This window comes from Marmota flaviventris, chromosome 1 (genome assembly GCF_047511675.1).
Source record: "Marmota flaviventris isolate mMarFla1 chromosome 1, mMarFla1.hap1, whole genome shotgun sequence".
Classification (NCBI taxonomy): domain Eukaryota; kingdom Metazoa; phylum Chordata; class Mammalia; order Rodentia; family Sciuridae; genus Marmota; species Marmota flaviventris.
In genome coordinates, this window is record NC_092498.1 from 195,795,883 (window position 1) to 195,822,169 (window position 26,287).

General features: G+C 35.0%; 1 protein-coding gene and 1 non-coding gene across 7 annotated transcripts in view; one reads left to right on the forward strand and one right to left on the reverse strand.

Moving 5' to 3' along the window:
• Golga4 (golgin A4) overlaps window positions 1-26,287 on the forward strand; it is a 97,642-nt gene that overhangs the window by 21,479 nt on the left and 49,876 nt on the right. For 2 of the 6 annotated variants that reach the window (XM_071619769.1, XM_071619771.1), the window contains exons 3-12: window positions 2,014-2,112; window positions 6,004-6,069; window positions 10,213-10,527; window positions 15,171-15,218; window positions 16,124-16,180; window positions 20,331-20,429; window positions 20,786-20,918; window positions 22,430-22,617; window positions 22,915-22,998; window positions 24,982-25,129. In XM_071619769.1, the coding sequence (XP_071475870.1) occupies window positions 2,014-2,112; window positions 6,004-6,069; window positions 10,213-10,527; window positions 15,171-15,218; window positions 16,124-16,180; window positions 20,331-20,429; window positions 20,786-20,918; window positions 22,430-22,617; window positions 22,915-22,998; window positions 24,982-25,129 (1,237 nt within the window). Of the gene's footprint in view, window positions 1-2,013; window positions 2,113-6,003; window positions 6,070-10,212; window positions 10,528-15,170; window positions 15,219-16,123; window positions 16,181-20,330; window positions 20,430-20,785; window positions 20,919-22,429; window positions 22,618-22,914; window positions 22,999-24,981; window positions 25,130-26,287 lie in introns of those variants that run through there. The other 4 variants (XM_071619775.1, XM_027932493.2, XM_071619773.1 and 1 more) reach the window with 3 other exon arrangements.
• LOC114090422 (small nucleolar RNA U3) lies at window positions 14,599-14,815 on the reverse strand. The gene has a single exon (XR_003582346.1). It is a non-coding gene; the product is annotated as a small nucleolar RNA U3 (small nucleolar RNA).

The following is a 26,287-nucleotide window of genomic DNA, read 5'->3' on the forward strand; positions in this document are numbered from 1 at the left end:
AAAATCTTTGTCTTCCTCTCCTCCCCGCCCCCATCACCGAGCAGTGCATCTCTGTGGGGTTAAAAAACCAACCACTAACCAACCAAAAAACTTCATCCTATCTATAATTAGGGTTAATAAAGGACTGGGTGAAAAATTAGTAAAGGTTCCAGTCAGTATCTATAACCTTACAGTACTGAGATGACGTTAATCTTTCACAGATACCGAGATGTTCTTAAGCTTTTGCAGATACTTATTTTCAGAATAAGTTCTTTATTATATATTATGTAAGATCAAGTGAGGCGGGCAGTGACCAAAGGAGGCAGATTTAAAAAGGCCGCCAAATGAGGCTTTATTTGAGATATCACTCCCGGGGGAACTCCATCAGACCGACAGAGTGGACAGGAGAAGGGTCTGAGGAGAAACCGCATGGGAGCTCAACCGGACTGGGATTTTATGGGGCTCACAGCAGGAAGGGAAGGGCTTGGGACAGGAAAGGGGATTTTTAGGGTCCCTTGTCCTGCTGGAGTTGGTCAGGGGAGCTGGCTGAACTCCAGGATTGGCCAGGGGGGCCTGCTGATTGACAGGTGTTTCTCTCAGCACTTGATTGATGTTTCTTTTCCACGTGGGGTGCTTTGTTCTAAGTCACCGTCACCAACCTAACATCTTATAGTAAATATTTATTATATATTACATAGTATGTTATCTAGTTTATTATATAACATTAACTGTGAAGTTAATATTTTAAAGTTTTTATTTTGGGATAATTATTAATGTTTAGGAGGTCATAAAAAATTGGATTGGGGTAGGCCCTGTGTACCCTTCACCCACTTTCCTTAAATAGTAACATCTTGTGTAATTATAGTCTACTACCCAAATAAGGTGACTGACATTGTGACATCCATAGAGTTTATTTAGATTTCACCAGTTTTACATGTGCTCATCGTATGTGTGTTTGTGTATGTAGAGTTTTATATAGTTTTATCGTGTGTAGATTTATGTGACTACCACTGTTGATTCATTTTAGTTATAATTTCTATATTTAATTTGTGATTGCTATTATTAGGTGTAAAACATAATTTGTGAAAGAAAAGTGAAGTACAGAAGAGACTATACCAAAACAACTAGTGTAATAGAATTTGTCTTTAAAACTTAAACATTTCCATTTTAAAAGTTTTTTCTGTGCATATATTGGAGAAAAGTAAATTTGCATGTAAGTATAAATAAGTGATAATTTAACTTTTTGGTTCTATTTTCCCTATAACATTTCCATGCTCTTTTTGAATATATAAAAATAAATGATTCAATATTTATGAATGTTATTCTAAGACTTTATGTTCTTTACATGCATTTTTTAAACCTACTTTACAAAGGTATGATGGACATGTAAAAGGTTGTTATGTATACAACCAGTGAGTTTGGGGATACATATATACTTGTAAAACTCACCACCATCATGGCTCCAGATATATCTGTCACTTCTCAAAGTTTTTTCTGTTTCCCTGATAATGCTGATGAATATTATTATTGATAATAACATATAAAATCTGCCCTTCTAGAAAATTTTACACATACAATACAGTATTGTTAGTGTTGGCATTATGCTATATAGAAGATATCTAGAATTTCTTTATCTTGCATAACTGAAACTTTGTTTTCTTAGGTATTATTTTTATTGGTATGGATTTTTATATCAAATTGCCAGACATGCTGTGTGCCATGATGCCTGTTGCATTTATTATTTGTATACCAATAAGCAAGTTGTTTGTATATTGGGCTTTGAGATCTGAAACTGATCAATTTATCTCTTTTCCTGACCTTTCCCAACAACTTATTTCTCTTGTGGGGGATGATGGTGGTGGTGGTGGTGGTGGTGGTGGTGGTGATGATGATGGTGATGATGATCATCATCATGTGTCCATTATAGTGTTGTGTGTACTGTGTGGTGAGAACACTCTGCAACATGACATTATGATTTGTTTTTCATCATTTGTTTTATTTTTATACCTCTGCTTATTACACTGAATGAGACAGCTACTAGCCGGGATGATAGCAGAGCCTGCTTTTCTCTCTGAGTATACTATCTTTGCTTTGGATTCCTCCAAACAGCCTAAAACACAGAGTGACAGTGTGGTGAGTTCTTCCACCGCTTTCTGCATTCCCTCTGTGGGGAAGCAACATCATTTGGCAATTGTTGCAGCAAGTCTTACATTGCTTGTGACTTACCTTCTTTCAAAGCACTTTCAGTGTCCTGTTGCTAACACTGCTCTAAAAAATCAGAGAGTAAATTGCTGGTGGCTGGTGTGCTTTTTGGTAGCTTCATAACAGCAACAAAATAACACTTTTCACTAATATATTGGAGGCTGCCTTCACTTGGTCTAAACTATTAAGTTTTCTCTTTGGGAATGCTGGGTGATTGATTTTGAAAAAGGTATGCATTGGTAGAAACTTCTGTTCTATTGGTAAGAAGCCAAGAATATTTTGAGATGTGACTCATATTTTCAGGGGAAAAAATGTTATTGTATAACAGCAGATAGGTAGGTTCTACTACAACAAATAATCTACATTATTTTGCAGTTATAACAATTATAGTTCTCTGAGCATTGAACATCTGAAAGGAAATAATGATTTTACTTTTTAAATTAAACTCATGTAATTTTTATTTTGGAAAATTGGACATTTTCCTATTTACCTGGTAAATCTGTAACTTATCTATAAAAATTTAGAATGTTTGCCCAGTAAGGATAGCTTTTGATGTTAGATTGGACACTAACCGAACTGGGACGGCAGTTTTTCACAATAAGAACTGATTTAACTTATTAGATAGCTTATGGTAAAAGTAGCACTTTCCTGTACTTAAGTCCTCTGTAGCCAATGAAGTCTTGTTTGCATATGGCCAGTAGCCATTTTTAATTATTTTTTAAACTTGGTTTTAGGGAAGAAAACAACTCAGGTTGAAAATGGAATGTCTAGTGATATCTTAGAAACTGGTCTCAAGGAAGATGATTTCTCTTTGGCTTTGGCTACAAGTGACATCTGTTTTCAAAACTGATTTGGGAGTGAGTCAGGAATCCCATTTGGAAGTTACCAGTTCACTTTAAAACAGAGATTGATCTGCTTTATACTTTACATAGTAGTAATAGAACCTTTTTTTTTTTTTTTTTAAGGAACTGCATATGGCCCCATTTCCATAAATATGAAACATTAAAATCACTTGTAATGAATATCTATCCTGTTGTCAAAAATGCTATTTAATGTAAAAGTGGGAGCTTTAGAATTATTTAAAAATAAACTTAAGTGGACTAAAAAAGTTTTCTTATTAAATTTGTATTTGTTTTGATAAAAACTTATTTTTCTCCATGAAACAAAGAGAAACTATATACTAATCTGTTATCACAATAAAAATTTAGTGTCTAATTCCATCATGAGTTTACCAGGTGCTGACTTTTCTTTCAGTTTTTTAAAAAAGATATCTCTTTACATTACATTCTAAAAATTGGTGTAACCTTAGTGCTCAGAAGTTCATAAAATGGTTATAGAGAGATTGAGGGGAAAAAAGGTAATTGCAGACAAATTTGGCAGGGAACTTGTGTGTGCTTTTTAATTAAATACACACTTAAAGAGTTTTCCTGTTAACCTAAGAATTTCTGGAGCTGGGCACAGTGGTTCACACCAGTAATTCCAATGATTTAGGAGGCCCTAAGTAACTTAGTGAGACCATGTCTCAAAAACAAAAACAAAGGACTGGGGATTTAGCTTGGTGTTAAAGTACCCCTGGGTTCAATCCCCAATAAAACGCCCTCCCCTCAGAAAAAGAATTTCTTCCAGTGGAAAATATTGGTAAACTCAAGTATTGACATTTATTGAGCAAGTTCTTCAGGCTTCTGTCTGGGAGAAGGTCTCTCAGAGGTCTTATTCTGAAGGAAGTGACTGCACAAGAGTTTAACAAGCATTCATCAGGAGCTTATTAGGTAGAATGTAGGGCCTGGGTACCAAGATGAAAACACAGGGTTCGTGTCCTCAGAGAGTTTAGTAAAGAGAGATATTAACATATATATGTAGTAGAAAGGAATTATGGCTTCATAGAAGAACTACAGGCATGGAGAATATGCTGCAGGTAAGCCATATGAAGCTTCACAAAGAAAGGGGCATGTGAAAATTAAAAAATGAAGGGGAATTTACCTGGAAGAAATGGCAAAAGCATTACAGATAGTGACAAAATCACAAATTTTGCTCCTAGAGATTTTCAATTTAAATTTAGGCCAAAATTAGTATTTTAGACTAACACTTTGTTTAGCTGTCCTGCATTTATTTATAATACATAAACTGTCCCATATATAAACTGAAATATTTGAAATATATTTGTAGGGAGGAAGAGTTTTTAAATGTGCTATGTGTGTTAGATAGGTGATATTTCAGGTAGTTGTTCAGCTTTTTTATAGGGACCACAATCATGTGTCAAGTAATTTACTTAGAACAGGGACCTTCACTCTTCTTCCCAAGCTATTTTATAAAGCCCTTTCATTTTCTTTCTTCATAGTTTAACCATTGCTTTTCAGTGTAGTATATTTTTAGGGCTAAAAAGAATTCATTGTGATGATGCATAAATATATGCCATATATGCAATTTGTAATTCTTTGAAATGGCAGAGAACAGGAAGATAAAAGTTAATTCCTGTGTCTTCCAGCATCTTTTCTGTGTAACTTTAAGCAATGTCTTGGACTGATAAAATTTACTAACTTTTTATTTAGTGGGAAGAGAATATACTTAAAATTTTTTTATTAAAGAAAAATTTAAGCATATTACAAAAGTACAAATAGTACTAGTGGTAGAAGAATTCTGTTCTCCTATCCCCTTATCTATTACCTAGTGTCAAGAATTAATAACTCATTATCATCCAGTTTTATCTATTACCATCCTACTCCTATGTTTCCCTAACCACACCACTACCACCCTTCCTCATATGAGCCCCCCCCCCCACCTTTAGATATTTGAAGCAAATTAAACTTATTTTGTCTGTAAATATTTTGGTATGTATCTCTGAAAGATAAAGACTAAAATTTGAAACCACAGCAGATTTATCACACCTAATAGTTAATTTCTTCCTATTAAATACCTAGTTTGTGTTTAGAAATCTGGGAACACATTGCAAAATTGTGTTTTCTCCACTTATGTTTATGACATGTTAGATCAAACATTTGTCATTTTTTTGGTGGGCTGTAGAGGTAGGGAAGCATTCTTCAGCTAACCAGTTACTGAAACACAGTGGCCAGTGCCCTGTGGAATGCTTTTGTTTGAAACATGGAATTATTTTATCATGAGCTACTTCTGTAATACTAACAACTTGTTGGTAAGACTCAGTGTAATATAGAATTGTGAATCTCAGGGAATCATATCACCTATGAAATCAATGCTATGATGTAATCAGAATGTTGCTTAACTTGGAGCATTGTCATACCAACAGAACAAAACAAAAGCTTTTACATGGAAAGAAGAGATTAGTAATTTTCTAAAAATGGTGGCAGTAATTTCTTTTAAATTGCTGGCTTCAAATGAATGAGACATTTCCATTTTGTTATCAAGATATTTTTCATAGCTTAAATAATTTGAATATGATTTTATTGTAGGGAACAACTAACATTATAATTCTTTTTCTGGATAATTTTCTATTTGAATGAGTTGTGCTAATTGAATCCCCATTCCTTTTTGTCATGGGGAAAAACTTGGGGACATAATGGGAAGAGGTATGTGATTAGTTTGAAGTAAATTTTGTTACATACTAATCATTGCTATTTAGGTCCATATGTTACACAAAATGAATTTTCTAAAATACTTACTATACTAGTTTTGCCTTGCATGAAAGCATTCTAATAAATGAATAATTTTTTTTTTACTAATTTTGTTTAATTGGTAAATGTGTCTAATAGGATTTGGCACTTAGACTTTGTTCTTAACAGTTTTAAAACTTGAGTTTTCTGTTCTTTTCTTTTCTTTTTTTTTATGATATTTTTTTCTTTTTCTTAGAATGCATCTATCCATGTCACAAAATCTCCCGAAAGTGTTAATGGAAGTGAACCAACCACTCCTCAGGTCTGTTACTAATGATATTTTTTTAAAAAACTAACTTTGGAGTAATTTGACCAATGTTTGTTAATTATAAGTATTTGATTACATTATAAGAGTGATGTCCAAATATTTGATATAGTATGTATGGTAAATACAGGTTTGTTCAAAATTACTTGGAAAAAGTTTCAAGTGAAAGCAAGATTCTCTTATGCCACATTTAAAAAATTAATGACAGTGAAGTGAAAACGTTGAAAAAATGAAATCTTACTGTATAATTGTAAAAGATTGTGGGGATAGCCACATTGTGAGACATGGTGAATTATATAATCTGAAGGATGAATATGAAGGAAGTGGGATTTATTTTATTAAAGTTTGCTCTAATGCAAAGTGTTTTACTTCTAGAGAATTAAGGTTATCCTTGATTTGAAAAATTACATGTAGAGTAGGGCTCAGGTGATTTTTTTTGACTCCTTAAAAAAATCATAATGATAGTAGTGTTTGAGGTAAACATGTTTACTTTGGTTTAATGTTGATAGTTATCATTAACGGTTAATCGTAATGGACACATGTGAACTAAGTACCAAGTTTATGGGAAGCACTGTGGCAAGGGTGTGTGTTTGCACCTGCCACAATAATAGGAAAATAATAATAGGGCTTATGTATATAAGGCACTATTCTGAGTGTTTTAAATGTTTTCACTCACCAAATCCTCACAACAACCCTATTAGGGCAGTGCTATAATCATTCCTACTTTACAAATGAAGAGTCATCTCAAGGGGACCCTTGTTTCTTTAACTTCTTGTCTCTCTGGCTATCATTGCTCCTTGTGTTTCACCCTCACAAAGACAAGTTGGCCTTCAAAAATTACATCTCCCATTCTTGGGAGGAAAGAGTAAAGATTAGGACAAAAGGTATATTTTGTTTTAACAGAAAAACAATAACTGCCCCAAAAGATTACATCCTATAGATTTTCTTTTATAATGTCTATTACTGAATTTTGTCAAATGGTCTACTCTTGACTGAAAGAGTGTGAGAAAAATTAAAAAGTAAAAAATTTAGTAATTGAAATGTAACAGTATCATAATTTAATATTTACAGAAAAGGATGATTTATTCATTATACAAATATACCTTTGTACCTAGCTCCCGGAGCCTACAAACAAATTGTTAGCACCCGCTGGGGAGCCCTTGTTCTCCCTTCCATTGCCTTCCCTCATTCCTAAGGATAATTGTCTTGGCTTTTAACACTACAGGTTAATTTTGCCATCTTGGGAACTTGATGTAAGTGTGCACTTTTGTATCTGCCTTATTTAGCTCAGTGCTCTATGAGATTTATCTGTATTCTCTGTAAATCATTCATTCCCATTGCTGTTTTAAGTTTCCATTGGTGAACAGGATTGACAGCTAGTGTTTGAACAGACTAAATTTTTTTTATTATCCAGTCTATAGATTGACATCAATAGTATTTATATATTTATACATTTCTGTTGATATATAGTTAACAATGAATTGGTGGTTCAGAGAGGGTACTTGTGCGTTAGCTTTAGTAAAAATGTTAAATCTTCTTAAATATGGATTAAATATATACTCATTAATGCTGTATGTTTTCTATAGTTTTAATTTTAGCCATCCTGGTGAATGTGGGGTGATACCATGTTGTAATCTTTGATTTGTATTTGAGAAGGTGAATATTTTTACCTGGTTGTATTGTTACTCAGAACAAAACTGGGGTGGAAGAAAGGCAGATTGGATATCAGGTGATAGTATTCATATCACGTCAGTTATGGTTTTATGTATTTCATATATATTAATTTATTATTCCTCAAAACTACCATATGAAAGGAGTGTTACTGTTATCCTCATTTTAAGTAGGTAGAAAGAGTCACAGAGAGGTTATGTAACTTGACTAAAGTCCACAGCTAGTAAATGGTAGAGCTATGTAACTACACAGACTTATGCCTAACAAGTCTGGCTTCATAGCCTGTGATCTTAGCTCTTATAACTAGGATAGCCTGCCACTTAAACTGTAATGACATTCTTTTTTTGTGTGTGTGGTTGGTCCAAGGGCCCCATGTATGCTAGGCAAGTGCTCTATCATTGAGCTACATCCCCAGCCTTGATGACATTCTATTGAACTTGAGATCCTCTTGCCTCAGCCTCTTGAGCCACTGAATTATTTTTAAAGTCTTTTTTTCCCTCTGTGATGATAATTGTTAATGTTTGTATATTTGCCACATTGTAAGCACTTTGTATGTATGAGCTCATTCAGTCTCTTGGGTAACTATACAAGGTGGATAGTGTCTTCATCACCATTTTTATCCCCATTTTATGGAGAAGGAAGTAAAACTATTGAGATTAAGTAACTTGCTTAAGGTCTGCAGAACATAGTGCAGAACTTGGTGTCCTTAAAACTTGTTTCACCAGTTTATAGTGTGTTATTTTATGGGAAGATTGTCTGCTATGAATTGGAGCATTTTTCACATGGGTCAGAAGTGACTGGTGATGGAGTTATCTGTAAACAGTTCTTGAGTTTTTGAGCATGAAGGATTCTTCTTTAAGACCTCCCTACTTGCCCTCATTATGAAGATAAAACTTGCACATTGTGAAAAAACACCAGAAAGTACAGAAAAATAAAAATGAAAATAAAAACCACCCCAAATCCTACTACCACTCAGACACCATTAACCTGTGGTATTATCCTTCATGACTTAGTTCTAAGGATGTTTATGAAAATGTACATATAAATTGAAAAGTACATGTAATTACTTTAAGTCAAAATCAATTCACACTCTACATGTTATTTTATAATTCAATTTTTCCCATTTAATTGTAATAGCTTGAATTTCTTTTTACATACTATCAAACCTCTAGTGACAAACATTTGGATTATTTTTAGTTTTTGCTCTTATAAACAACCTGTGTGCATACGAAGAGGCCATGGTGTGCTCTCCCCTCTTATTTACTCCCATTTTCTCAAATCCTATAATTAAATTTCTAAAATCCATAAGTAAAACATTTCTGTTTTGATTTTTAAAATTGTATGTCAAAGATATTATTTTTATTTTCCTGTAGTCTTTGCCTACACATCACCATGTTCTCCCCTGAGCATTTATTTCACTCCTGCATCCCTTTCTTTTCCTCTGTCCCTTCCCCCTCTCTCTTTCTTTCTTTCGTCTTTTTATAATTTTTTGAGATGCTGGGATGGAACCCAGGGCCTGGCACATGCTAGGAAAGTGCTGTGTCACTGAACTACACAGCCCCCACCCCTGGCACTGTTAAGACCTTCCTGGTGACCCTGTTGTTGCACTGAGTTTCTATGAAACACCTTCTAAATACTAACTGCTGTCACCTGAACAGAATAATCCTGCTTGAATAGTTAGTTGAATTATATTGTATTATTTTTCATTGTTATTCAGATTTATTAAGAGAACAGTCTTCCATATTGCTTTTTCTGACATTGAACTTACTGAATGGTATGGAGGTCTCTATTTCAGACTGTTCAGCTATTCTCCATGATTTCTTGTTTTTATTCTCATTTCAAAGAATAATAAGTAGGGCAGAGTTGTTATATCATAAGTCAACTCTACCTCACATTCTCTATTTAAACAAAATGGGCTCATTATACATTATTATCCTTCTGCTTCCATTCTCCTCTCTTGTTGAGGATGATCAGGAATCCCCATCTTCATAGATTCTCCTTGTAAAATCCAGTTGAATTCAGTTACATTCTACATAATATTTAAGCACTGGATGTATACTAGTGATTCAGATTTTATATATAATTGGCCACTGCATTAAAGATCTTATAAATTAGTGGATGAATCCTCACAATCAACCTATGTGGGGTCAACTGGGGAAGCATGGCTTCCTTTATTTATTTGATTTTTAAATAGATATACAAACTGAAGGAAAGTGACTTAGTAAAAGTCATTGTACTGCTGGACCTGGGTGACAGACCTGGGACTTATACCACAGTCCTCTACCTCCAGGTCAAGAGCTTTTTCAGAAATAAGTGAATGCTTATTTTTTAGCAATGGTATTTTTGTAAAGTCGGGAATATAAACTAAATTCATCAGGGCTTTTAACAGGTTATTGCTGTTGATTGGGGAATGATGGAAGTCCAGATGTACATATTTTAATCCACACACTCTGTTGGGTTTGATTGCAGTCAGGTGACATTCCCACTTTTGCACAGAAGCTTCAGCTCCGGGTGCCTTCTGTGGAGTCTTTGTTTCGAAGTCCGATAAAGGAATCTATATTCCGATCTTCTTCTAAAGAGTCTTTGGTACGAACGTCTTCCAGAGAGTCCCTGAATCGACTTGATCTCGATTATTCTTCTGCTATCTTTGATCCACCCTCTGATATGGAGAGTGAGGCTGAAGACTCACTAGGGAATTCAGACAGTCTCAACAAAGAACAGTTGATTCAGCGGTTGCGAAGAATGGAACGAAGCCTAGGTAGCTACAGAGGAAAATATTCTGAGGTAGGAGCATAATCTTTTTACTATGTAAAAATTTTTTCTTCTTATTCATATTTCTGTATTGCTGTTACTCCTGTGGCTGATTAAACCATTGATCCCCTACATACTCTCGTTACTAATGGTAAGTAGTCTATACCAATATCTAGTTAGATTTTCAGTGGTACAGAGGGTTTTTGGCAAGACAATTGGTAAAACCTTGGAGAAGACTGTTGTTTATAGCCTCTGGTTCTCATATTCTGTTTTTCTTTCATTTCCTAGCCTCCATCTCGATGTCACTTAGATACCCAGCGTAGAGAGGACATCCTGTTTCCCTACCATATTCCCTACTTTATTCCCTCCCTTATTTACTCTAGGGATGGTGGCTCCCAAAAGGATAAGGACAGTGGCTCTTCTGCTATCCAAATCCCTATTATTGCTATATTAAGAAGTCTGATCATCTAGCAGATTTGGTTCTTTTTCATTGTACCTACATTTAAACTTTTGCCTAAATTGAATCTTTTTCTTTTTTCTTTTGGTGTCAGGGATTGAATCCAGGGGTACTTAACCACTGAGCAACATCCCCAGCCCTTATCTATCTATCTATCTATCTATCTAGGGGTACTGGGGATTGAACTCAAGGGTACTCAACCACTGAGCCACATCCCAGCCCTATTTTGTATTTTATTTGTTTGTTTTAATTAGGTATGTATGACAGCAGAATGCTTTTGATTCATTGTACACAATTGCAGTACAACTTTTCATTTCTCTGATTGTACACGATGTAGCATCGCACCATATGTGCAGTCATACATGTACCTAGGGTAATGTTGTTATCTCATTCCACCATCTTTCCTGTTCCCATGCCCCCTCTTTCCTCCCTTTTGCCCAATCAGAGTTCCTCCATTTTTCTCATGCCCCCTCCTCCCTACTATGGATCAGCATCCATGAGAGAACATTCAGCCTTTGTTTTTTTGGGATTGGCTTACTTCACTTTATTTTGTATTTTATTTTATTTAGAGACTGAGTCTCGCTGAGTTGCTTAGTGCCTCGCCTTTGCTGAAGCTGGCTTTGAATTCTTGATCCTCTTGCCTCAGCCTTTATAGGCTTGTGCCACCGTGCCTGGCCTTTATTTTTTATTTAGAGAGAGGGTCTGGATAACTTGTTTAGGGCCTCACTAAGTTGCTGAGGCTGGCTTTGAACTTGTGGTCCTCTTAAGTCTCCTGAGTCACTGAAATGACAGGCCACTGCACCTGGCCTAAAATGAGTCTTTTAATTGCCAGACCCCTCGAGGATGGCAGACACACCCTGTTTAATGTAAGAGAGGAAAGTAGTGCTGCTGCATTTCTCAGTTCTCTTTCAGGAGCATAGCACCTTCCTTTTAAGCTAAATTGTATTGGTTGCCTTCCATGCTGTGCATGTAAAGCAATTCTTCCTCAGAAAACTTTTGTGGAATAGATTGTTCACAGCTTTTTGTTTGTCTGTCTTAATAGATAATATTTATTTAATGGTTTGTAAGCAACATCACAGTTAATTTTAATTAATGAATGCTAAAGTTCAGAGTTAGTGGATAAAGTTAGCTAAAACTTCTATTTCCAATTATGAGTATAATAATGAGTGGTTTCACCCTGTATTTGACACCAAACCAAACCAAAATAAAAAACCTTGATGAGATATATAAAATATCTTTAAAAGCAAACAAACAAACAAAAATATGCTGACAAGATAGAAAAGATTTATCAGGCTAACATCTAAAGGCTGGCTTGAACCCAGAGGATGTAATGTAAACAGGGCATGAAAGTCATGTGTATTATGAAGGGCTTGTAGAATCAGACAACTTTTTCCTTTATACATTTTTTAACTTTTATTTTTTATTTCCACCAAAGTTAATAATGGTTTTGAATCTTTTTGTTATTTATATTTAAGTTACTTTCACTAACTTACCTTAGCCCCACCCCCATCCCCCATTCACCTTCATACTTTATGGCTGAGCCACATCCCTAACCATTTTTATTATTATTTTTTTTATATTGAGCTCGGACTCGCTAAGTTGCTTAGGGCCTTACTAAATTGCTGAGGCTCTTTGAACTTGTGATCCTCCTGCCTCAGCCTCCTGAGTTGCTGGCACCACCATGCCTGGATCAGACACTGTATTTTATAATGTCATTTAATTTTGAATCATCCCTCGGAATTAGATGTTTGTTGAGAGCCACAGCGGAAGGGGCCCCAGCAAACTTTCAGACTGCCAGCTGATGATTGGCTCACAGCGGCCCCAGCAACTTCTAGCTGATTGGCTCCTCTGCGGTGATGCTCATTGGGCTGTTTCCCCGCCCTTTCAGACTACAGAGCTGCCCATTGGGGGACTTTTTTTGGCTCCGCCCACACGACCCAGGCAATCGGCCTCAAGAGCAGGAGGAGTGGGGGAGGTTGAGAGGCTTGTGGGAAGCCTGTGGTGGCAGTTGGGCTCTGAAGGTTTTTCTTGAGGAGCTGTTTTGTTTGGCGTGTGTAGTTCTAAAAATAAAGTTCATTTCTTTTGACAAGTGGCTCCTGAATTGTGCCCAGCCAGACTGCCTCATTAATCATGTAGGCTGGGTATTATTAGTAACTGTGCTATTCTATCTCCTGGTGAAATTACTGATATACCCTTTGGAGAACTGGCTATAATTTTTATTTCACCTTCATAATCGGGATCAATTACCCCAGGATTTATCATAAGTCCTTTTAGAGTAGAAGAGCTGCGTCCCAGTAATAAGCCTACTGTTCCTTTGGGAAGAGGTCCTTTTACCCCTGTGGGAATGATTTTTTTTTTTTAATTTATTTTTTAGTTTTCAGTGAACACAACATCTTTATTTTTTTTATTTTTATGTGGTGCTGAGGATTGAACCCAGCACCCCGCGCATGCCAGGCGAGCGCGCTACCGCTTGAGCCACATCCCCAGCCCTCAGACACTGTATTTTATAATGTCATTTAATTTTGAATCATCCCTCTGAATTAGATGTTAATTAACTTTATTTTGTAGAAAAGGGATTGGAGACTCAGAGATTAAGTAACTAGCTTAGGTCATACAAGTCTGAATTTGGTTATAAATCTTTCTGGTTGTTTGTACTATTTGGTGCTATCTCAGAAAATCAGACATCCTATTAGGGATAACACCTCTGTCTTTACCTCTGCTTCTTTTGCCACTGAAGGTACCTAGGATAAAATAGTGCTATAAGTGACATGTAGTTCTTGGGTTACTCTTCTTCCTCACCCTACTTCCTTTTTGAACACCATTGTTCTTTTTGGCCTGAAGATAATGAGGAGAGGGTTCCTGGTGTATTTTTTTTTTAATTTTTGTATTCTTGTGTCTTTTGCTAGACTTGCCTTCTTTTGTTGCGTGTCTTTTGACTCAAAACATCAGTAGTGACATTGGGGACCCACAGCAGCCTTCCAAGGAAAATGACAAGCCTCATAATAGCGGGTTAAAGCTGTGGCCTGACTCTTCAGAGACCACTAGCACTTCTACAGTGGAGTTCAAATAATTCTTTGGAGTCATATGTTTTGCTTGCAGATGTGTAATGCTATAATTTACAGTTTCAAAAAAATTTGTTAATCCTTAATTTCATCTAGTTGTGTTTAATGTTTAAATCTCCTATTTAGGTTAAATATCTCTTTTGGATTTGAATTACCAGTTTCTATCTGTTGGTTATGAGTTTCTTTCATCGGTTTTTTATAGAGCCATAGTCAGAGATCTTATCACCAGAAGGAACTTTCAGAGATCATTTGCATCATTTCTTATAGCCCAAAGCAAAAAAAAAAAAAAAAAAAAAAAAAAAAAATCACTGGAGAACTGCTTAAAACACAGATTCCTGTTTTTCTCATCCTGTCTTCCTCAATTCTCCTTCAAATAGTTAAGGGGGGTGGTCAGATTTTTCATTTCTAGCAAACTCCAAGGTGAAACTATTGCTAATGTAGTCTATGATTACAGTTTGCCTTTAAGCAAGTTGGTGCTAATCCTCATCTATGAATTAGGTACTGAAATCTAAAGAGGTGCTTAAGGTGAAGTCACATATAATCAAGTTACCTTCTGTTTTATTTATTTATTTATTTTTAAAGAAAGCCACTCAGAATGTGTTCTCTCCCTCTTAATCTCTAAGAGAATTAAGAACGATCATCAATGGCAAAAGGCAGTTGCAGTAATGCAACTCTTAGAGCCAGCTTCACACTCAGGGGAGAACATTCAACTCCTCCTCGTGGTTGGTTTCTGGTACTCTACACAATCAGAGAAACTTCTTTAGTAACATACTATAGAAATGATCCCTGAAAGTATAGTCTTTAGTTTTTTTTTTTAACATTTTTAGTTGTAGTTGACATGATATCTTTATTTATTTATTTACTTTTTTTTAATGTGGTGCTGAGAATTGAATCCAGTGCCTAACATATGCTAGGCAAGTGCTCTACCAGTGAGCTACAACCCCAGCCCTACCTTCTAATTTTTTAGAAATGTATTTTGTAAAAAGATATACTAACTATGTTATATAATTTTAACTGTTACACATTGAATTAAATTGAGTGATCTATAAAGGAGTCTTCTAATTTGTTTATCTTTTGACTTTTATAAAGAGATGTTTTGGTAGAGTTAAGAATGATCGTGTTAATAATGTCTAATGTTATTTGTGACTTTATTTTAGCTTGTTACAGCTTATAAGACTCTTCAGAGAGAGAAGAAAAAGCTACAAGTAAGTGATTTTTGGGGGGCTGTTATTAAGTCATATATAATTTTAAAATAAGTCTTACAGTAAGATATTTCTAACTCATCCTTAAAAAATTCTCCAAATAATCGCAGTATCTAACCCAGTAAAATAATTTCTGGCGGCTTTGCTAAAGAGATCCAGAGATTTTACCTCTTCTGGGGCACAAGTTTTCCTCAGAGATCCCTGCAATGTTTAAGAGGTTTTAAGGCGTTTTTCTCTCTTTCAAGCACATTGCCTAGTATCTCAGTCTCTGTCTGCCCATTTCCTCTGAAGGGGAGGTATCTATCGTTTTGTTTTTGCAGTGCTGGGAATCAGACTCAGGGTTCTACCTGCTAGGTAAATGCTGAGCTACATCACCATCCCTGACACCCAGCCTTCTATTTATTTCCTTTTTAAAATTCTGTGGTAACAGGAATTGTAGTGCTGTTCTGCCACTGAGCTATGTCCTCAGCTATTTTTATTTTGAGACAGGGTCTTGCTAAGCTGTAGAGGCTGGCCTTGAATTTGTGATCCTACTCCCTCAGCCTTCCAAGTAGCTGGGATTACTGGTGTGAGCCATTGCACCCAATGCATTTAAAATTTAGCTTTAAAAATTTACTGTTTTTATAATTAATGTACAGTGAAACTGATATTCTGTTTGGTATATGTCTACATAATTTAACAAATGTCTGGGTAAACACTCCCACATGCAGAGCAATTTTATAATATCATGATTTACCTTTTTACATATTTTCAGCATGGTATCAACACTTTCAGTCCTGTCTTCCTTATTCATCTTATTTGGATTAAGACTTATAATATTTTAATATCACTATTTTAAACTTTCTTTGTATTACTACTATACCATGCAGATGTTTAATCAGCTTTTTTTTTTTTTTTTTAAATTAAAGGGTATATTAAGTCAGAGTCAGGATAAAGCACTTCGGAGAATTGGAGAATTAAGAGAGGTAAGTTTTAGTAATTATTACTCTGAGAATGGTAATTCAGTCTCTTAAATTTTTTAGAATGATAGTACATGCTGGGGGGTGGGCAGTTTCACATGCATGTAATTAGTTATGGGAGTAACTAACCAGCTCAGCCTGTGAGACCACAGATCAGCTCTTCGTAGGGGCTAGATTGAGCTCCTTTATGTCTTACTGCAGGCCACATGTACCCACCTGCTATGGGAGTGGGCAAGACCACTCCTGGTTTCACCCACTGTCTCAAATCAGCCTGCTGTGCTTTGCAGTGAGTACTTATTGCTTTTTTCCAGTTCTTTGGTTCTTAAGTCCATCTGTTAGCTTATTGCTTCCTTCTAATTTATCCTATATAAATCCCAATAGCATGCATATTTCACTGCTGTTGGTTCTTTCTCCCCACCCATTTGTATTGTGGCCATTCATGGGAAATATTTTGTCGCCTATTTTTGTTGTGAATGTTCTTCATGGGTTTGTACTTTTTGTTACTTTATTACCCATCCCAGGGTTTTTGAGAAGTTTGAAACAGATGGCTTTATGGCAAATCAGAGTAATTTTAGAATTTATGTATTGTAGGGCTTGAGATGTAGTTCCGTGGTAGTATGCTTGCCTAGCATGTGCAAGACCGTCAGATAGATTCCTAGTACTAGAAAAAAAATATGTATTTTAAGTGTGTAATTTGTGGAATTTATCAGTTCAAATAGTATAGTGTATGTTGAAAGTATAAATAAGTTTGAAAAGGATCAAGTAGATTAGTAAATCTGCAAATAGCAATTGAGAAATGCTGGTGTATTTGTGAAGGAGGCAAAAAAGAAAAACATGGGAGTATTATTTTCTTTAAAGCATTGATATCATCAACACTAGCTACACTGTTCCACAGAATATCTTTTTTGGGTACCAGGGACTGAACTCAGGGGCACTTGACCACTGAGTCACACCCTCAGCCCTATTTTATATTTTATTTAGAAACAGGGTCTTACTGAGTTGTTTAGCACCTTGCTTTTGCTGAGGCTGGATTTGAAGTTGCCGTCCTCCTGTCTCAGACTCCTGAGCTGCTGGGATTACAGGCATGCGCCACCGCGCCCAGCACAGAATATCTTTTGTTGTTATTAATGATAGTTCATTGTCTGAGTTAACCATCAGTACTAATCATGTAGATATTTCTTTTTTTTTTTTTTTTTATTGTTGGCTGTTCAAAACATTACATAGTTCTTGATATATCATATTTCACAATTTGATTCAAGTGGGTTATGAGCTCCCATTTTTACCCCATATACAGATTGCAGAATCACATCAGTTACACATCCATTGATTTACATATTGCCATACTAGTGTCTGTTGTATTCTGCTGTCTTTCCTATCCTCTACTATCCCCCCTCCCCTCCCCTCCCCTCCCCTCCCCTCCCCTCCCCTCTTCTCTCTCTGCCCCCTTTACTGACATTCGTTTGTCCCCCTTGTATTATTTTTCCCCTTCCCCTCACTTCCTCTTGTATGTACTTTTGTATACCTCTGAGGGTCTCCTTCCATTTCCATGCATTTTCCCTTCTCTCTCCCTTTCCCTCCCACCTCTCATCCCTGTTTAATGTTAATCTTCTTCTCATGCTCTTCGACCCTACTCTGTTCTTAGCTACTCTCCTTATATCAAAGAAGACATTTGACATTTGTTTTTTAGGGATTGGCTAGCTTCACTTAGCATAATCTGCTCTAATGCCATCCATTTCCCTGTAAATTCTATGATTTTGTCATTTTTTAATGCAGAGTAATACTCCATTGTGTATAAATGCCACATTTTTTTTATCCATTCATCCATTGAAGGATGTAGATATTTCTTATATATTATATTAATAATGTAATATAAGAAATATCATGTAGATATTTCTTATATTACATTATTAATATTTTATCCTTATTTATAGTATGTTTGATTATCAGTAAGATTGATATCTAATCTCTTTCAACCATTTTTATATATATCCAAGTTCCTGATGCTTTTGTGAATGATACATAAGAGATTATGTGATTTATCACAGTCCCTCAACAATTCTTTAAAATGTTCTAAAGAGGACTTTGAAAACCAGGGTAATTTTTTTGTTTTGTTGACAAGAACAAGCATTGACCTTATGATATAAATAATTACAGTTATCCTTTCTTAATGAAAATCTCTATGGCTTGTTTTGGGTTAATTAATACTTTAGAAAAATTAATACACACTTTTGAAGTGTTAGAGAAGGAGCAAATCTTTAATTTGTAGTCTTCCCAGGACTTTGTATTTCTAGTTCGACTTGGAAGATAGCTAGTGCTCAGAATAGCATGCATGGAGATAGGGGGCATGTGGAAGGATGCTGGGGGAGGTGGGAGAATAACAACTAGAGCATTCTCTCTTTTTTCTCATCCCTCCTGCTTAATATTACTAGAAAGTGCTTTTATAAGCTAAAAACATCTTTGTTTTTACTAGAGAGGCAAATAATATGACACTTTTGCCTACAACATTTTTCTATTAAGCTAATGTTTTTTAGTTTAATATATTCTGGGGCTGGGGTTGTGGCTCAGTGGTAGAGCGCTCGCCTAGCGTGCGTGAGGCGCTGGGTTCAGTCCTCAGCACCACATAAATGTAAAATAAAGATATTGTGTCCACCTTAAAAAAAACCCTAAAAAATAAATATTTAAATATATTTTTCTTCTCATCTTGCATTTTGGAAATAAATAAAGGGTGTTAACAATAGATATATTTCTATTTTGGTTAGAAAATTTAAATGTTCAGGTTTTATACTGATAGTAATGTGCAGCAGACATGTTTGAAGTTCAGAGAGAGTACATTACAGTACATCAGCTTTTGAGGGTGTTCTATATGGAGACACAAGAATACTTTTTTTTCTCCCTGTTGCACTCATTCCCCATTAAGGAGTCTCACTAAGAAAGCTGTCCTCAAGAAAGTACAGCTGAATGGAGAGTGGACTTTATTAACAGATGGGAAAGCATAGATGTAATATTCTTTACTACTGACTCTTAGTAATTTGGGACCTTATAGTTGCAGGGGAATGTAGAGGACACTTAATGTGCCTCAGTGGTTTGAAAATTAATAAGTTTGAAACAGTACAAGGAGTTGTTTATAAGCCCTTGAAATACTGTTTGAAAAGAAATTATTCTAGCAAATCTGTAAGGGATGGATTAAATTATAGGAAGGCTTGAAATAATGAATCTCTCTAGAAGGCTGTTGGTGGAAATTAATCATTCAAAAATCATTGCTAACTGGGCTGTGGTTATAGTTGTGGAAAAAGACCCTAAAAGTTGTAGATAAAATGATAAAAATAATTTAATCTTATGCAGGGATCAATAAAGATAAGTAAAACATGATTTTTAGTATTTTGCTCAGGAAATTAGTGAAGTGGGAATCCTAGAATAATAAAGGGGTTTGGGCAGACTGTTTAGTGTATTCTAGGTGTTTTCCCCTAGCATTCTAAGGGAGTTAAGTGTAAGGGAGAAGCATAGAGCACACAGGACTGAGTCTAGAGGGAGGAATAAAATCAATAGAGGACAAAGAAAAATGTGGCCAGGAACTCAGAGTCAAGGAAAGTGGGTACGTCTGTTGAGATGGTATTTATTGTGGTTGGTATAACAGGGAAATAACTCAGATCATTGGATTCCATTAGAAAGGTTTATTGATGATCCAAAGAAACCAGCATTTTAAGCAATTTTAGAAACTACAAGTTTATTGTTTTATAGATAAGAAACGTTTTTGAATATTTGATGCTTTCATGTTTTCGAAGGAGGGAGACAGTTGGCTTTTTGTTTGGTATATTGTAATTTAGTTTTATATTAAGTGAATATAAGATAATATAAAGCAGTATGGTGTCTTGAAGTAAAGTTTTAAGTGCTCCTTCCATTATTAACAATTTAACAATCATTATAGCTCCAGAAAGTATACACTTTCTTCTTGAATCTTTGTGTTATTTAAGAAACAAAATTATTTGTTGCTGTAAATGTTTTAAATAATGTTAATGTCTTAGATTCTGATTATTCTCTAATTATTGTTGCTGCTACCCTATATTAAGAGGTATGCAAATCTTGATTGATCATGTTTTTAAACTTTAAAAAGTGTGTTTTATACTGAAAACTGCTTGTGAAATCTTTTGTGTTTTAGGAGCTCCAAATGGATCAGCAAGCCAAAAAACATCTCCAAGAGGAGTTTGATGCATCTTTAGAGGAGAAAGATCAGTATATCAGTGTTCTCCAAACTCAGGTAAAAGAGTAAGAGAAAAAAACGTGGAATTTTTTTCAATGAAAAAATACAAAGGTTAGATGGGATATCTAAGGAGTTCCAAATTTTACAAAAAGCCTATTTTAAAAACTTTTGGGCTTTCCTTAATTAATTAGAAGGCTGATTTTTGTTTACTATGTCTTTTGACTAATGATAATATCACTGGCACTAATGATAATATCAATAGCACATGTTAAAATCAATTGCACTGTGAGTGAACTTTTTATTTAATTTTTCCCCTACTATAATAAAAGAATATTTTTTACTATATCCACTGTGTGCTTTAAAGAAAGTTCTGCTGCCATAGTATTTTCCCCCTAATGAAGTACTTCTTTTAGGTTTCTCTCCTGAAACAACGATTACAAAATGGCCCAATGAATATTGATGTATCGAAACCACTCCCTCAAGTGGAACCACAGGCAGAAGTCCTCACTAAAGAAGAGAACACGGAGAGTGATATAGAACCAGTAGGTAAGCTTCATCTTATCCAAAGCCTAATTTAAGAATTAAAGGAGATTGTTAAAGGCTTTTAGAACATGAACAGATAGAAATGGATTGAGATAAATATAAAATGCCCTTGATCATAACATTTCCACCAACAAGCAAGGGTTATTATTATTTTTTGGTTCTTTGTTGTCTTACTTTTATAGGAAAATAAGACTTGTTTTAAGACTTGAAATTTGCATAGTCTGAAAGTAGCACCATAATTTTGTTGTAATTAAAATTTGTTGTGTTACACTGTTTTATTGATAGCAGTAGCTAGATTTCATATGAACAAGTAAGTTCTGCTCAGTTTTAATAAATATGCTATTTGTAATTATTTGGATATTTTAGTTTCTTTTTTTAATTTTTTTTAGTTGTAGATTTTAATTGTAGATGGACACAATACCTTTATTTATTTATTTTTATGTGGTGCTGAAAATTGAACCCAGTGCCTCACCCGTGCGTGACAAACACTCTACCACTGAGCTCCAGCTCCAGCCATGTTTTAGTTTTAAAAATAATATTGCCTCTATAGTTTTATATTTAAAGATGGTGATATTTGCCCTGTTTTTTTTTTTAACTAGAAAAGAAGAAACAGTTAAATTTTATCTTAAAATTTAGTTATTACCCTCCCTATTTTTTGAGTCTTTAAGGTACACGTTCAGTAAAATCCCCACTTTTTATTTTTTAACATTTTCTCTCAAAGAGACTTATGGCCCAACAAAAGTAAATTGTTGGCCAGGCATGGTGGCGCACGCCTCTAATCCCAGTGGCTCAGGAGGCTGAGGTAGGAGGATCATGAGTTAAAAGCCAGCCTCAGCAAGAGTGAGGCACTAAGCAACTCAATGAGACCTTGTCTCTAAATAAAATATAAAATAGGGCTGGGGATGTGGCTCAATGGTCGAGGGCCCTTGAGTTTAATCCTTGGTACCCCACCCCACCCCCCCACCAAAAAAAAAGAAAGAAAGGAAAAAGAATTCCTCTCAGGAAATAATTTTTTTATTAATTCATTTGGGATGGGAGCTAAGACATGGGGTAATTTTGTATGACAACAACAATAAAAAGATTATCAAGCTGTCTTTTAAGGAGGATGGATTCAGTTATTGTTAGTGAAATATTGTGCCAGTCCAGGATGGGACTGAGCCACAAAATAGGTGAATGTACTACTTAGTATCTACAGATAAATATCAAACAAATAGTAACTAAGAGTAGAGGTTTGGATGGGCGCCACCTTATTAGCAGACCAGTCTTGTCTCCTCTCTTCTTGATCACACTCAAGAGTATAGCAGAGTTTTGGTATAAGAATATAGTCCTGGGAGTTGGGGGGGTAGCTCAGTGATAGAGTGCATACTTATCATGCGTGAGGCTCTGGGTTCAATTCCCAGCACCAAAATAAATAAATACATAAAAAAATGAACTCCTGTGTATTAACAGACTAACTCCCAGAGTTCCTTTATATTCCTTACTGAGTGCCTCTGCTTATGCTGCCTTATTGTTAGTGGGAGATGAAGCTTCTGCTAAAACACTGGAAATGCTTCAGCAAAGAGTTAAGAGACAAGAGAATCTACTTCAGCGTTGTAAAGAAACAATTCAGTCACATAAGGAACAATGTACACTGTTAACCAGTGAAAAAGAAGCACTGCAAGAACAACTAGATGAAAGACTTCAAGAACTAGAAAAGATGAAGGTAAAAGAGCGAATGAGTTTTATTGTATTTAATTCTGTAGAGCTATATCTACATGCTTCAGCATGGCCTGCAGCTTCTCTGGAAAATCTTCTTCCATCCTCCACAAATAGGATGTAGAGGGTGTTTTAGTTTGGGCACCCAAGTGCCCTGGACTTGATTGCATTTAGCGTACTTATAATACTTCCTATGTATTTTTCTCCTATGTAATATGTATTTCTAGATTACATAAGATGTTTAGAGTTCTCATATGAGGAGAAACTTTGTTAGAGATAAAAATGAATTTTTAACATTTTTTAGGAGCTTCACATGGCTGAGAAGACTAAACTTATCACTCAGTTGCGTGACGCAAAGAACTTAATTGAACAGCTTGAACAAGATAAGGTAAAAACAACAAAATTTATGATACTGAAACTTATCAGGAGGGTCCCAGAATTTACTTTGGAAAGCAGCTAGAAGCATTCATATTTCTGCTTTCTAAATTTTTACAACTGCTTCCATGAAAAATCTTCTTAATTTGTAGATTTATATAACTATTAGCATTAGTTTTATATCATGGGAAGCCAATTTTCTCCATGTTTTCTTGATCTTAGTATTTTAGTTTATAAATTTGAATAATGGTTGCAAAGGAGGTCTGTACTTCTGGTACACATCTACTTTTCAGAGAAAAGTTAAATTAGGTCATTCTAAATGTGAATGGTTTCAGTATGTTCTTTCAAATATTATGAAAGCAGACTAATCTCTCAAACAAGTTGCCTAAAAAGCAAAGTAATAATTTAAATATTAACATAAAGAATTTCTACACATGGATTTTAGGATGTGAGATTGGAGGACTGAGGGATGAATCTTACCTTGGTAGTTTGGAGTTGGAGCGTCAGCGGTAGCTGCATAGCAGGGATGGCTGAAAACTGTTTTGAGTAAACAGTTTTGATGTGTGTTTCAGCCCTAAGTTTTTGGGTCCTTTTCAAAAGCAGCTCCCAGTTCATTCCATACCATCCATCATTTTTTTTAATATGCTAGTTTATAGCTATAGTATTTTAACATATCTTTAAAACAAAGTCTTTTTTTATAAAAACATAACCATATTATCATAATTAATCTAACAATTTAATAAAATTCCTAAAATGTGATCTACTATCTATTTAGTTTCAGATTTTCCTTATTATCTCATAATATTCTTTTTCCTTTTATGAATCAGGATCCAGATGAAGTTGTTTGATTGTACTTGGTTGATACAATCTTTCTTTTTTTTTTGATACCAGGATTGAACCCAGGAGTGCTTAAATTCTGAGCCAGATCCCCAGCCCATTTTATTTTTTATTTTGAGACAGGGTTTCACTAAGTTGCTAAAGGTTTTGCTGTTGATAAAACTTTAAAGACTTACTTTTAATCTTTAGGTTTGATTTTCCTCTCTGTTTTCTTTTTACATTATGATTTGGTTTTTGAAGAAACTGAAGGCTCATAATTTTGTTTTGAAACTTCTTCTTAAGAATGCTCTTCCACTTACCTGGTTTTTATCTGTCCTTTAATAGTAGCTATCTTGAAGAATCATATTCTAACAAAGGGGTCAGCAGACCCTGCAAGTAAGGTAGTAATCCTCTTAAGACCCTAAAATAGCTACACAAAAGTCTGAACATCTTTTCAAAAGACAAATTGAGCTACCCCATTTTTTGTTAGTACCGAATGACTGATTTAATATATAATAATTTGGTTATCTCCCCCTCCCCCCCTTCCCCACAGCAAAGTCCATTTCTAGTATAGATTATTCACAGAGAGGGAACAGAAGCAACTAGCAAATTGGAAGAATGAGGGTACCTTACTGATAGCTGTAAGGAGTTGTGGTGGAACCAGAGACAGTCTAAGAAGGAAAGAGAAAAACCAGATAGATCTGAATTGCCATCTTGCTCCATCCAGTGGGGCAGCAGGCATCTCATACTCTCAACGGTCTCTGCGATAATCTGTGTATAATAGTACAGATCAATAATTGTACTTTTATTATGATTCTGAACCAAGTTCAAAGGCTGTATTTTCTTCCTTATAAACTGTTTTTTAAGACAGGGAAAATTATAAGACATTTATAGAAAGGTTATAAAATAAATCTTTTAACTAAAAACATATTTTAATGGTTAAAAGATTAAATTTATCATTAAAATAGTAAAATAATTTTTATATAAAAAAGTCCTGATATTATGCCAGTAAACTGAGGCATAGAGCAGAACACAGAGTTCAGAGTATGAAATACTGAAATAATTCTGATGCTATATTTAGTAAGAAATATTTTTTTGCCTTTAAAATTAAGTTTGAACTGTGGTATTGATGATGCAGTTTTGTTTGTGCAAATGCTTTAGAGTTTTCACTTCTGTTTAGGGTATGGTAATAGCAGAGACTAAACGTCAGATGCATGAAACCCTGGAACTGAAAGAAGAAGAAATTGCTCAACTCCGTAGCCGCATCAAACAGATGACTACTCAGGGTGAGGAATTACGGGAACAGAAGGAAAAGTCTGAAAGAGCTGGTAAGAACTCAGAGGTTACCTTTTAGGTTTGCACTCAAAAGTCATTTAAAGTGCTTGATGAGTGTTTTTAAAAGTTGAATATTGGTAAAAATACTTACTGTAGAGACTTTTTATAAAATAGCAAACTGCTCATTACCAAAAGCAGAGGTCAGTAAACTGTGGCCTATGGGCCACATCTAGCCCATGATTTATGTCCAGCCCTTAAGCTAAAAGTGACTTTTACTTTACTTTTATTTTTTTTTTTTGACACAATATATTTATTTTATTTATTTATTCATTTATATGGTGCTGAGGTTCAAACTCAGTGCCTCATGTGTGCTAGGCAAACACTCTACCATTGAGCTACAACTCCAGCCCCTGATGTTTACTTTTTTAAATGGTTGGGAAAAGAATGAAATGCTATAGAGACTAAATATGGCCTTTAAAACAAGATATTAATATATTGCTTTATAGAAAATTGTGCTTCACCACTGCCTTATAGTACCAAAATTCAGGTTAAAAATTTAGAAATTTTAAATTTTCAAGTAGACACAGCATAGTACTTATTAAATAACTGCTACTTTATATATGCTTTAGAGTAAACAGAAAGTAAAAGACATAATTTGTTTTTAAAAGGAATAATGAACGATTTAGTGTTATATATAGAATTATGTTTTGATATAATAAATGATAGTCTGAAAAAAATAAAGATCAGCATAATACTCACTGAGGTCCAGTATCCAGTAATACTAGGAAAGGAGACCTGTTAGAAAGAGAAGAGAGCAGGATGAACTGTGTCTTCATGTCAGGAAGAATGTATATTTTGAGTTGGACCTCAAATAAATTATGAATAGAATGGCCCTAAACAGAGAGTTAGAGACAACAGACATTTCACTTGCTACAAGATCATAAACAGACACAATGATCATAGTGGGCATGTGAATCCACTCTAAAACATTTTTGCCAAAATGGGAAATGAAGTTGGATTGTGAAGGACTTGACTATTGGAGTCTTAAAGACGAGAAGCTGTATTTAGACTCTGGCATACAAGGCAATAGGAAATCAGTAATAGAAAAGCAAAATGTGATGGAAGCTAGAGTTTTATGTATAAAAGATGAAATAGGAAGTCAAACTTGGAAGTAATAGCAGACATCCAGGTTTGAAGGATAAAACTTTAGC